The sequence below is a fragment of the Agelaius tricolor genome, unplaced genomic scaffold (assembly GCF_023055355.1).
Source record: "Agelaius tricolor isolate 1412-34295 unplaced genomic scaffold, bAgeTri1.0.p SCAF_9, whole genome shotgun sequence".
Lineage (NCBI taxonomy): Eukaryota > Metazoa > Chordata > Aves > Passeriformes > Icteridae > Agelaius > Agelaius tricolor.
In genome coordinates, this window is record NW_027269269.1 from 37,423,142 (window position 1) to 37,437,194 (window position 14,053).

Here is a 14,053-nt window from a genome sequence, read left to right on the forward strand (position 1 = left end):
TTTTAAATATTAGTTAATGCTTTTTTTTCTTCATAGCATTCTCAGTTTATTACATACTCCCATTGTCTAGCAAAAATATTTTTAAACCTAACTTGCATTACATTTTTGTAACCTGGGTGCTACTGCAGTTACAGCATAGGACAAAATTCTCATATGGGTGTGTCTATATTTATGTATGTATTAATATATTAATAGGTATATATATATGTGTGTGTCTGTGTGTGTTTTTGTGTGTGTGTGTGACTTCTGTGAGCATCATACTATTCTGCTTTCCTTGAATCCCCCTGTAGCAGCATATTTCTTAATAACCATCACCATATTTGTTACTAAATGGATGTTTGCAATAGCAGGTCCTGAGTAGGCTGTAGCTCATGCTCCTACCCTGAATTACTCCCTAGAATCATGTTTTATTAGACAGACAGGCTAAAGTTCTTCTAGGACAATTTAGTTTTACTATTAATTGCTTATACATTTGCTAGTTTCACTTTCTATTTAATTTATGAAAAGGACTGAGCTGATAGGAGTCCTGTATCATATCCTGATTATTTATGTACATGGGCTACAAAGTGCAATGTTCCTCACAGGTTCCAGTAAATCTCAGTGTGAATCCTTTTGCCTCCATTTCTCAAATATGTGGCTGTTGCATTTGTGATTTGTACCAAACAAGAAGCCAGTCTGGGGACATGCTTATTGTGCATCTACAAAATACAGCTTAGGCAAATAATTTACAAATCTTCTTAATGAGTCTGGGCTGCAAGATGAACAAATTGATGCTCTGGAGAAACCTGAAAATAATCCTTTGCTCAGCTTGCACTTGTAGCTGTGTGCCTCTGACAGCACTGCTAAAATCTGTTGTCAGCATCTTATTTCCTGGAACCAAGAAAATCACACACTGAGCTTTTCACCATTGCATTGGGCCAATGCAAAACAATCCTGTTTCCCTGGGACCAGAGCCAGCTGGGTCTTTGCTAAATTGTACCCAGGAATGGGGGTAGACCTGGCAATTTTATCACACCTAAAAATCCAACAAGAGTGAGCGTTTTTAGTCTTTACTCTGCAACCCTTCCTTCTATTTTCTTCATGAACTTGCAACATTCTTCAGAAGGAAATTAGGTCCAGGGAATACTTTGCTGGTCTCAGCAAAGTTCTTAATCATAGAATTTGACTCTGCCTACCTGGCCTGGCACTTTACTGCTCTCTCAGACTGTCTAAAAGCACTCTCCAGGCTGAGAAATGCAGCAGCAGCGACTTTTCCAGCAGGTGGATCGTACAACTCTCCTGGTGGCACAGGCAGGGTTGTTGAACACCTCTTTACTTCACACACAGCAGATTTGCAGGCAGATTCCAGACTTCATCCTTCCCAGGAGAGTGAGATTTACTGCATTTGAAGAGAAGACTCAGTGCAGGTGCTCCCTGTGCATTAAACCCGCAGGTGCTCCTTGTGTGTGAAACAAATGGTTCCCTTCTTGCTCCTGAGATGTTTAAGGTTAAAAGGCCACATGGGAGGTTGTCATCCCCCCAAAAATTATTCAGTCTAACCACAGCTATCTTTTTTCCCCATGCTTCCTCAAGGGAAAGCAAATATGTTTCACAGATATGTGTTCCAAACTGGTCATATGAGCTATCACAAAGTGCATGATGCAGAATGGACTATAAAGTAAATCTGGATGTGGGTTCTAAATGTCAAAACAATTTCTCTCACCAATAGTACACAGAATTCAAATTTCAAAAAGCCATTGCTAAAAAAAAAAAAGTTAGTTGAAGAATAGACTATTTGATTCTTTTAAATTGACTACATGACCTTTATAGGTGCCATCCAACCCAAACTGTTCTGTGATTCTATGAATACATCCCACTCTTGATCAATACCAAACATGACACTCTTGACTTATTCCACAGCTACTCTGATTTCAACAGATCTATGAGATGAAAATTAACTTTATTTTTACTCCATTAGATTCTTCATTATACAAAATATAATTTCATTTATTTCCTAGGCATTATAGTAAAACTGCACCCCTCAAAAAAGCAAGACTGTGATACCCCAGGTTTCAGCTATTACTGCCCTTTTTGGCATACTAAGTTCTAGCTCCATACATTTAAGAACTGGTATTTCAAACCCATCATTGTGGCACAGAAAAACCAAACTAAATATTTACTGCTGTCAAAATAACTATTAATATCTCTTTCAATATGAATGTAGCATTAGAAATCTTAGACTAAGATGTAAGACTGGAAGTAAGAGACTCACATTGTAATACAAACAAATTTCAAGCCTCAAAAATCCCCTGCTAAAGGGTCATTATTTGAGGAGAAGAAAAAAGTAATTAAAAAGCTGGTGTTTATTCTGTCAGCATAATCATTTCCCACATATTGCTCCACTGGTGGAATAGGATATATATCTAAAAATATTCATGTGTCTTTTTGACCCAGGAATACAAATATGTCATCATCTGTATTATTCACTGGAAATGGCCCATTTGTCACCATTACCAAAGGAGGTAACCAGAAGCTAATTTTTACAAAAAGGTGAGTACAGGGAGGTTTATTCCTCATACAAATGATGTTTTTAAGTATTGTGGTGATTATGTATGCACTAATGTATAGCTCAAATCCTAATTTCTTTCTACATCTCTATCCATTTACTGTGGAAATTATATGCTCTTTTATGAAAATATTTCTTATCTAGAAATCTCAAAATTATGAGTATATAATATAGTAGAATTAAGACTACCTATATATAATATAGAAGAATTAGGATGGAGTGACAATCACTCATAGTTATAGAGTAGTTATCACAGTAGGTTCTCTCTGTAATCAGCAGAGAAAAATAAGCTCTCCAAAATGTGATCCATCAAGGCATTTCTTGAAATATGATGAGTCACACTCTATAGTCCTTTAACTTTATTGATATAGACTTTGGACACACTGAGGATTGCTAATTTAAGCCATCCACAGACAGGAATCTATATTTAAACAAACTATCCCCACTCAAAAGATGACTTCTGGATTTGTCTCCACCTTTACAAGTGAATCATTAGATTACATGATCCTTAAAATACATTTGATTCTACTCTTACCTTTCTCAGTCCAAATAACTGCTGAAGGGATTCTGAAGAGTACTAAAAACTGTTAATTTCTTGTAGATTTAATGAAAATGTGATATTAGCCCAGGATTACCTCCTCAGGAAATAGTGGGATTTACAACACAACTCCCAAGCAGAAAGGCTTGCCATCATCAGTTTAAAGAATTGTAATGACTGTTTTCTGTTTATAAGAGGCTTTACTGTATAATTTTTTCTGGATTTCTACCAGAACACTGAGCCAGAAAATTACTGTCTAATTGCTAAAATGCTGAAACCATGTTGAGGACAGCAAGAGTCCATGTTCTTTCAGTTTCCCTTAATAAACGTAACACATAGTGACAAAACAAGAGACATGTCTTAATTTTCTATGGTCTATTATTTTGTCTTCACAAAAAAAAAAAAAAAATTAAAAGTTACATTTTATGTTCTGATTATACTCTGTTAACCCCAAACATTTATCATTCTCATGGGTGGCGAAAGTATCTTAAACTAATGGAATATCATTGGAGGCTATTTTTCTTCTTTTCTTGAGTGAATGTCTAAACCAGCATTTCCACAAGACATCTTGAAGAGCAGTAATGATTTAAAGATGTCTTCTCTTACTACCTGTTAAACACTAAAAGTGATTAAAGCAGGAGGAAATGGAATAAATTCATTTATCTAAGTTGTATTTCTGTTGCAGAAATAGGTGTCTTCTCCCATGTTTCATCTGGACAGCTGCTAGGAATCATTTTGCAGGGTGACACCATTGCAGATTCTCACATGGTTTTTCTACATATAATGAATGCTAGAAAGATCACACAGATTTGATAATTTAAGCAACTGAATTCATTAACTGGTAATCCAATTATAAAATGTATTTCTCACATTGCCTTTGTTTTTTTTATTCAAGTGCATCCATCATTGAAACAAAGGAGGGCACATATAATAGGGCTTGAAATCTGCAGTGACAGAGACAGCAAAAGAATTCTCTGGTGCCCTTAGGTAATGTGATTTTTGGCAGGATAGTTTGTAAGAGCCCCAGATCCTGCCTTTTTGACACATGTGAGCAGATTCCACAGGGACTAATTGGTTTTGCCAGTTCTAAGTGAAGATCATGCTCACAGATACCCTAACTACTCCAGATTTCTGCCTGGCATGCTGCTTGACAGCTGACACTCAGAGAGGCACAGAGGAGGGGGTTCAGCACATGCCTCTGGTGCCTTTTGGCCACTCCTGTGCAGACCAAGAGGCAGCTGAGAACTGTTGGGCTGAAGTGCAGGCAAGGGAGTGCTTCTCCTGCTGGGAGCTAGCTCCAAAAGGAAGGAAAAGCAGAGGGAAATGAAGTAATTTCTGCTGAAGCAACCAACCAGTAGGTACTCGTGGTGGGACAGGCAACTCCCTGTACAGTGAAAATTACAGGCACAAATCTGACACTTTGGTTGTTAGTTCAGGTAGTTTATGCATCTACCTATGAGAAAGAATAGGATTAGATAAAAGACCCACTGACTCCCCCATTGAAAGCCTATGAAGGCATCATGGAAAAGTGTATTTAGTTGCTATGAAGTTTATGCAGATGGTGGTTTTGGTTTCTTGCATTTTTGGTTTCTTGCATTTTTGGTTTCTTAATATTTGTCTGGTTACGTATTTGGATACAGAAAATGTATGTCACAGAAAATGGTTTTCACTTTTTAAATTACAGCTTTAAAATTAGATACCTACCTTGAAATGGAAAATGGCAACCTGGGACTATTCAGGGCCAAAGGAATATCTCATTTGCACCCCACTATAGTGAAGGTTTAACTGGGGAGGTGGTGGGTGGTTGCAGTTCCCACTTTATTTCATGTCCCTCTGTGCCACTGGGAAATAACTGGGTCACATCTCACTCACAGCAGATATCCAATTTTAGAGCAAACACAGTTGAGAGATACATCATTCCCTATCATGTTTAAAGTATCCTCACCTACTCTATTTACAAATAGAATGTTGGCAAAGCTTGCTTTTCTGTCTTCCCCTCATTCTCATTTTTGTGCGTATCAGATTTGAATTGCTAGCACGCACACTGTCCCAAGTGCCTCAGATTCATTATAGACTATGAACATAATATTAAAACCTCTGGGTATCAGAAATGCTCGAGCAGTTTTGATCTATGGTCTTGTGCTCTTCAGACTCTGGCTTCATATATTTGCTAAATAATTTCTAACCTAGCATATGCAACTGCGTATTTTACAGTAGCATTATTTTCTTAGTAAAATGATCCAGGGATATAAAACTAACCTCTTAAATTCTTTGGCCACACTGATCTCTAGTGGTAAGGTATTGAAAACATCTCAAAAGGTAGGAAAAAATGCCATAGGCAGCTATAAGTTTATTGAAAATCTGTCTCGGGCAGATGACCCATTTCCCTAAAACACAAGAAGAGTCTATTTTTATTTCCATAATATAAATCAATTAAGTGCCCACAGAAGAGGAATATGTACATTTAAAGTTGTAGAACCTATAATGTTGTATACTTATAATTGAAACATAATTTAAACTTGTAGCATTAGTTATTATCCTTACCAGCCTGATACTGCTAAATGAATGTACTTTCATATATATGATTGTATAAATTTCTCTGTGTGTGCATGTATATATATTTGACAGTCAGAGTTATCTGATGTGTGCAGATACTTGTCATTTAATTGCACTTTCATTCTAGAGAACAGTGTTGGGACAACCTGGTGGTTCATCTGCAATGTAACATTCAATGTAAGTACAATGATATTTAATGTAAGTACACAGAATCCAGGAATATTTCACAGAGAGATCAAATTGTTCAGACCATAAAGCCAAATGTTTATAGCTTGAATGGAAAGGTTAGGGAATGGACTATAAATGCTATACTCATAAATAATATAAACAAAGGAAAATTTAGCCTTCACTTGATTTCAGTGTTAAGTGTACACTAGAGATGGATCTGTAGTGAAAACATTTATAAAATAAATGTATAAAAATTCCAGAAGATCCGAGGAAAGAAAACATCTAAATCCAACTTAGACAGTCGCATCTTGATTTCAGCTATAAAAAGCCAAACTTTTTTCCACGGTATTTTTGAATAGCAGTTCAGATTCTACAAAGCCTTGTTTTTCCCAAGAAAATTGATTATAGTCTAACAAAATATGCTACATCCCTTTAATAATTTCTTATTTGATTTTATTTTGTTTTATCGTAGCTTGTGGAAAAAACCTGGTAACTCAGAATAATGGAACAAGAATTGTAGGTGGAAATGATGCCAGAAGAGGGGCTTGGCCTTGGATAGTTTCCCTCCATTTTAATTTCCTACCCGTTTGTGGAGCTTCCCTTGTCAGTGACGAGTGGCTGGTAACAGGAGCACACTGTGTCTATGGGTAAAGTTCTTTTATGTCCAAGTTCACTAAGGAGGCATCAGATTATGAACAAATTGTGACACTGATATGAAAAATTAACAACTAGCTCCTGGTTTAATTACCATGGTTTGAATCACTTGTAGGCTCCTTTACTTCCTGGTAAATCCTTAGTCCTTACTTTAATGCAGAAAATGATGGAACCAAGCAGTATTTCCTGAATAATAAGGAACTGCACTTTACATGCATGGTATTAATACTGAGCATTGGTACTTAATCCATAATTGTTGTGGGTCTCCATAAATTGGGTGAATTCCTCTACCAGTGGTATAAAAGGTGATATAAGCCATAAATTAAACCCAGTGTTCCTCCTACATATTATCCTGGATTGATCAAGATTTATTGTGCATCACTGGAACAAATCTTGATTTATGTGCATTGATTAGGCAATATTGGATATCCTCTCTATGGTGTAATTTGTACCATTCAAAGAAGAGATGCATATTGAAATATTTTTTAGGATATTTCATAATATCTACAATAAAAACAGAAGTTGTAAAAGACATATAGAAACTGGAATGGCAAAAAAAAAATCAACCAAAAAAACCCAAAACCAAAATTAGAGTAGGGCTTTCACTACAAATAGCTAAATAGTAAGGCAGTGGAGACTATGCCAAAACCCTAACACTGCCTCATGGTATGACGAGCGCTACATTCTACACAAAGACACTAAAATGAAAAGGATTAAGCCCCTTAGTTTCCACACAATAAGTCCACAGTTGTCTTGATACTTCCTTTTCATGTGAATCACCTTTCTATTTTCAACTAAATCTAATTTTGCCTTTGCTAGAATTTTCCTAAATTGAAGCTTGCAGTTTCACACTTTTTAAACATTTAACTTGGACACTCCTAGTTTAGAACAAAAGAACATCTTGATGTCAAACCAAAAGATGAGCAAAAACCAATTCAGTCCAACAATCAGGCTGAAAATGTACTTTTTAAACCATAAAAGGATTGATTAAAAACCAGAAAATATTTAAGTTCTCTGATGAACACGGTCTCAAACCAGCATATGTAGATTAGGAAAAAAATGCAGATTATGCCATATTTTGTCTTAGCATATCTTGTTTGATTGAGATTAAAAACTAAGAAACTAGTTTTCTGAGTCTGTGAGCTGCAGCATTTCCAACATCTCAGACCTCCCATTCCTTAGACATTCCATTACACTTTTCTAACTAGGACCAATATTAATTGCCAGCAGTCAGCAGTATTCCTCATAGTGTTTAAAAAGCCATGGTAATTTAGTTAATGTATTTTCCTCCTCTGCACCACCATCTGATTAATTCATTATAAATAATGCATTATAAGCTCACCATAAAAAAAAATCAGCAACACATATCTGCAGCGTGGATGTTTAAGACAGTGATACTCACAGAATTCTAAGCACATCTACCCCGTTCTATTTATTTGACAAAAATTGCAAATGCTACGGGTTGCCACGAGGCTAAATATCAGCATTTTATCTGATACACGTTTTTCAAGACTTCCATTAATCATTCCTAATTGTGAATACTCTCTTTGCAATTTCTAGGAGACAACTGAAGCCATCCCGCTGGCAGGCAGTTCTTGGCTTGTACAGCCAGTCGGACCTGGCACAGCCTCCAACAGTGGTTCGGAACATTGACAGAATAATTATAAATCCTCATTACATGAAGGAAACAAAAGACAGTGATATTGCTCTGATGCACCTTCAACACAAAGTGCAGTATACAGGTGAGTTTTTGTTTTCCCAAAACTCACCCATTTATTCTATTATGCTAAGCATATGAGGGTGGTGGGGAGTCTGCTCAGTAATTCCTGGATATCTTGGCAAAAAGGGGGTTTGAATTAATGAACATTTTCTGGTATGACTTCATAAAAACCTGAATACAGGGAAGAGGTTGAAATTGATTACTTGTTTCTCATTCACAGATTACATACAACCTATCTGCCTACCAGAAAAAAACCAACAGTTTTCACCAGGAATTATCTGCTCCATTGCTGGCTGGGGACATATTAGCAATGGAGGTGGGTTGTCTGCTTGGAAAATTCTGACAGGCATGTAGCTGTGAGAGGAGGCTTGTTTCTATTCCACAGGAGTTGCTAAGGTCAAATAGTTTAGAGAGCTACTATTCCATATGAAAATTTAGGAACTATCCCATTCCAATATTTCTTCTCTGAAGCAAAATTATACTTATAACATATCTCTTAGGAAAAAAACCATGCATATCTAAGTTCATTAGGCTATAAAGAAATCTTCTTACATCCACTTAGAAGTTATGATGACTACTTTTCTCAACATGAAATATGTACATCTCAGTTCCAGATATTGGGTGGGGTAAGAGGAAGATAAGTCTTTCTGACAATGTGCAAATGATTTTCCCCAGAAGTCAAGAAAGCTGACTGCAGTGTGAAATGTATGTTCTGTTTGTATGTCATATGCTCCAGATTTGGAGTCTCTCTGAAATAATAAACATGCCATTTCACTTCCACAGTTGAATACATTGACTTCTACCTTAAATTGCATTTAAAATTTTGAGTAGGAATTAATAAAATAATTTTTTAAGAAAACTTTAAATAACCAAAGGTACACAATAAACACTGAGGAAACACTAGACAACCCATATTCCTAAGTCTTTAATCATCCCTTAGATCTCCCCACAGTGAGTTCATAGTCATTGATTTTTGTAATCTTGATTCAATTATAACCAAATTCAGTCCCATTACAAAAATGAAAGACAGAATTCAGTTAATGAGCCCTGTTTAATCAGAGACTGTGTTACAGGGGCATAAGCCTGAGTAGTACAGCAGTAAGGCAGGGATTCCTGCTGCTCAGGAGTGTGCTGAGCATGTTGGAACAGGAACAAAACCATCAGTGTTCCCAGTGGGATGCATGTATTTAATGCTGCACGTAAATGTACTTTGTATTCTCCTCAGGTCCCTCTTCAAATATATTGCAAGAAGCAGAGGTTCCTCTCCTTTCCAATGAAAAATGCCAGCAATGGCTGCCAAAATATAATATTACTGAGAATATGCTCTGTGCAGGATATGACATGGGAGGCATAGATTCCTGCCAGGTAAGTAGAAGCAACTCATTTCCACTGGTGGCATAAACTTCATCTAGTTACTGAATAAAACTCTCTCTGATCCTCCACTCATGAAAAACAGAACAATCCCTGTCCATTAATGTAACTTCTACTCATGGTACTTTGCCCATTTAATATTTTATCAGGATACAAGTTAAAATTATTTTTGTGTGCGTGTGTCATCTTGGCATAAACAATCATGGAGGGAGATAAATATGAGGACTGGGAATTTTTTGCAGTAGGCTTTGAATAATTCCTGCTGAGTAATTCCATGAAGGAGAGAGGCACATACTTAGAGAAATGCAGAGAACAGAGAAATAAATACCAAATAGACTGAAGTCTCAGAAATCCTTCATTATGGGAAAGAGAGAGAGCAAAGCTGCTTTTCCCCAGAATCTGTAGACTCTGGAGACCTTTCCTAAGCAGACACCACAGCATTTCAGAGAGGCTGCCTTTCTGCAGTGATATATGCTCGTGTGGCTTTCGTATTTATCCATTCCAGCTCTCTTTTTAACTTGCTGCTTCTCTTTGAGAATGTCCTCAGAGGTGGCTGCCACATGGCTTTTCTTCCATCAATATGGAGTCTGTGGCATGGAGACTGGCTGGCTTCCCTCCAGGCTGATGAGAAGCCTTCTCACATAATTCCTATTGCCTTGCCCTACCAACCTAAGCTTTCACCACTGCCCTGACTTTGCCCAGTTTAGTCTAGAACAAGGACTCTATTCAAGCCTAATGTCCTTTTCCCTCATGGTTTTCCTCTTTCCCTTTTTCTTTCTGAACCTTATACTGAACAAAACCAAAAACAAAACAGCAACAAAAAGAAACCCAAAACAAAACAAAAAACAATTCCATGTAGGACCACAGGCTGATAGAGAGTACAAGTGACCAGCACTGTGATCAATGACCAGTCAGCCATGAGCTAAGATAAACAACTGATTCCTGATAGCACATCCCCCTTTAGGCTGCTGTCACAGCCTTTAACATTCTGGGATGCCCCAGGGTTATGGGCAGAAGTATTTTAATGGCCGAGTCCTTGCAGAATTCTCTGGTCAAGATCCATTCACAGGGCCTGGAGAAGACACAATTAATACTGGTTCAACTAACTTGATATACAATGAAAAATAGTAATTGTTTTCTTTCTCATCAAAACAAGACACCCACGGCTGACTCATTCCCACTCAAGCTAAGTCAAATTCAGTCTCTATTACAATGCTACGTATGCTAAACTATTGAAAAGGAGGTGAGAGAAAAGAACACCTCTTCTGGCAATCTTGTTCTTTTGTTTTCTAAAATTGAAACTGTGGAAACTCTTGAGTGACTGAAAACAGAACTGTTTTGGCTGAATATATTCAACTGAACAAAATACTCCGCATTTACTCGGGCTTTGTGATATATGAAGGGCTGAACATGTAAGGAATATGATTTAAAAAAATCTATTGAAGTCCAGTCTTGCATTGGAAGACTGATGTCACATCATTTAAAAAATAAAGAAAAAAAGTAATGGATAATTTCCATTTTTTTTTTCATTTGGAAATATTCATATTGATCTCACTTGCTGGTGCTCAGGACATACAGGGGTAGAGCATCTATGATTAAGGAACAAAATGAACAAACATCATAAACAGGCTCTGCCTGGGAGTTGACACTGTTCACTTTTAACTTTTGAATTTGTCATTGCAGGGGGATTCAGGTGGCCCTCTGACATTCCAAGATGGGGACAGGTGGTTTTTGGTTGGTGTGACATCATTTGGAGAAGGGTGTGCACTTCCCCAGCGACCAGGAGTGTATGCCCGAGTCACCATGTTTGTGGACTGGATCAAAAACATCATCTATTAGCTTGATATTTTTTAATTATAGCAATGGAGTTCAGATGTTGAAAGTAAATATTCCATAATGATGTACACTAGGCTGCCATTTCAACCTCACAGAGAAAATAAATAAACACATAACTCTTGGTGAGGAAAACATTGGTAACTTCTGTTTGTTTATAAGATCCATTTCCAAGTGAGCACAATATTTCAAAAGAGATGCTGTGGTTTTGTTAATAAATAGTTTTGTCATTTTACCTTTTTGTTTTATATAAAGGATCTTAGGAAAACAGAGTCTTTGAACATCAGTGCATTAACTGCACAGTGGAGGGCTTTACAAAGCACAGGCAGTAAAAACATGTTTGCAAACTGTAAATGCTGCACTGGAAAAGAATCAAAATTGTCAATATCAAGTGAAATATTATCTGGTTTATGTTTTTACATTGTGTTTTTCAATGTGCAATTTCATATTAATGCAGAGTCAACTCTTCCCAGCAATCTCTCTGCACATCAAAATGAAGGTGTATGTCCTCTCTTCAAACTGGGCTCATGGGAGTTCCTCTGCCTTGCCTCTTACAAAAGTGAGGTTTTGTAAGAGGCACTCACTCTGGAGTGAGGTTTATGGATTGTGCAGAAAGGCTGACCATGGATCATGCTGCTTTCTAATGAACAAACTGAATGTCAGCCAAATGTTCTCTCTTGTGTAATGTGCTTGGAATTAATAGAGTTAAAAAAGGATTGAATGAAGCTTTTTAGTTTTCTTTCTAGGCAAGTGTTTGGCAATTATTCAAACAATTATAGAGATGTGCTTTTCCACACCCAATTAAAGACTCACAATACCACAACTTCTTATAAAAAGTGATATTTCTAAAAACATTTGACAATAATGAGTACCAGTTCTTCCTCAAGATTAATAGTGTTTCCATATTACATGCTTTTTCTGTACTGGTGATTTTTAATATATATTTTGTATTTTGTAAAAAAAAAAAACAGCAGGGTTTCCCATTACAGCATTCTAAAGGGAAAGAATATGAAAACTAAAATAAGGGGTTTATCTTCTTGAGCTCTTTTATAAATCAGTTTCTATTAAAATATAATTACTTACTTGTTCAAATGCCTTAAATTCCACAGTATTAGTGTAATATGATGCACTTCTTTATTTCTGTTTCCAGACCAGTATAGGATTTTAATGTATTTATCATTCCACTGTACCAAAACTACAAAATGCACTTTCACTTACTGTATAAGTGTACATATACACACAGGTGTTTTAAGCTCCTGGATTTGGTTCTTACAACCCTAAATGAAGGTATGAAATGCTTACAAACAGATGTTGGCAGTCACTGATAAAAAAACTCAAGTTCCAAACTGCTTTCAGGTCTTTGTAATTAGAGAATTAGGTCCAGACCAAAATCTGCAGCTTTATCAAGACATCTGTGATCACAAAGAACACAGGTAAACATAATTATGACAGAGAGAAGGTAAGAAGCTGTTTTAGACACAGTCTCTCATATGAAAGACACAGGTTTTTGACATTAAAATATTAGAGCTGCAAATTTTATCTTTCATAGTGAACCATTGTTTCTCTTATTACTCTAAAAAGTAGAGCATCTTGCTACCAGTATAAATTGATTTGGATTAAGCAATTACATTAAAATGCTTAAGTAAAATATGACCTGATTTTTTGCATTATTTACCATAGATCACTATTGTACATTGTGTTTCAGTCTGTTAATGAAACACAAAAGCCAACTGAAAGCAAATCCAGTCACTAGCAAATATGCTTCCCAGGAATACAGTAAGATACTTTTATCTGTGTGCATTTTCTTGCTTTCCAAAATGCAAAGAATATTTTGAGATATACATTGATAAAACAACTCATCAGATTGAAAAAATTGTATACTTATACAGTATACTACTCTTTAAGTATATATAAATATATATATTTATAATATATTATATATAATATATTTCTACTAGATAAACCCTGGCATAAAAAGCTATATCACATCAACTATATTTATTTTAAAAACTATTTTGTTTAAACTAATTATGTTTAGATAAAACTAACACAACCTCAGTCAATCACATTCTAGCCTTTGGTCAACATCCACGGCTTCAGTTGCCTGCAAATTAACCTGTGAAGAAACCAGTCAATACTTTGTTAAAACACTTGGGCAGAACAGATTATTTGCAATTGAGTCAGTTCCAAGATGCTTTGAAACAGAGGATGGATATGGTGATAGATATGGAAATATTTCGTCCCAATTGTCAATATTTCTTATTTCTACATAAAATCTGAGCACACCACAACAGAAGCACTGGATGCCACTTCCCCATCTGTCTTCACGCAGAGTTTGAGACAGGTCTGTGCCGATGCCTGCCTATTCATCACTTTCACTCCATAAAAAGCACTCCTGAAGGTATTTTCATTCTCCTAACTGCTGCTTCACAATCACTTCTGCTGCCATTAACCATGATATTGATAGCGACAACTTTACGTGTCCTTTGGAAGTATGAGTATGAAGAAATACTTAATCCTTAAGTTAAAGGGAGTTAATCCTTCAAGACCATAAAAATTAACTAAGTCCTTTTTACCACAACTCTTCTCAAGAAAGAGGTCTCTCCTCCCCTCAGTTGAGTTCATCAATATTTACATCAGTAGGAAAACAATTCTGGTCTTGGTGATC

At 36.3% G+C, this 14,053-nt stretch overlaps 1 protein-coding gene across 1 annotated transcript in view; it reads left to right on the forward strand.

The window, feature by feature from the left end:
- TMPRSS15 (transmembrane serine protease 15) overlaps nucleotides 1-11,406 on the forward strand; it is a 52,808-nt gene extending 41,402 nt beyond the window's left edge. Inside the window, 7 exon segments of the mRNA XM_071433929.1 lie at nucleotides 2,434-2,529; nucleotides 5,767-5,816; nucleotides 6,280-6,454; nucleotides 8,022-8,203; nucleotides 8,402-8,497; nucleotides 9,407-9,546; nucleotides 11,236-11,406. Of these exon segments, the coding sequence (XP_071290030.1) occupies nucleotides 2,434-2,529; nucleotides 5,767-5,816; nucleotides 6,280-6,454; nucleotides 8,022-8,203; nucleotides 8,402-8,497; nucleotides 9,407-9,546; nucleotides 11,236-11,406 (910 nt within the window).
- Nucleotides 11,407-14,053: the final 2,647 nt, after the last annotated feature.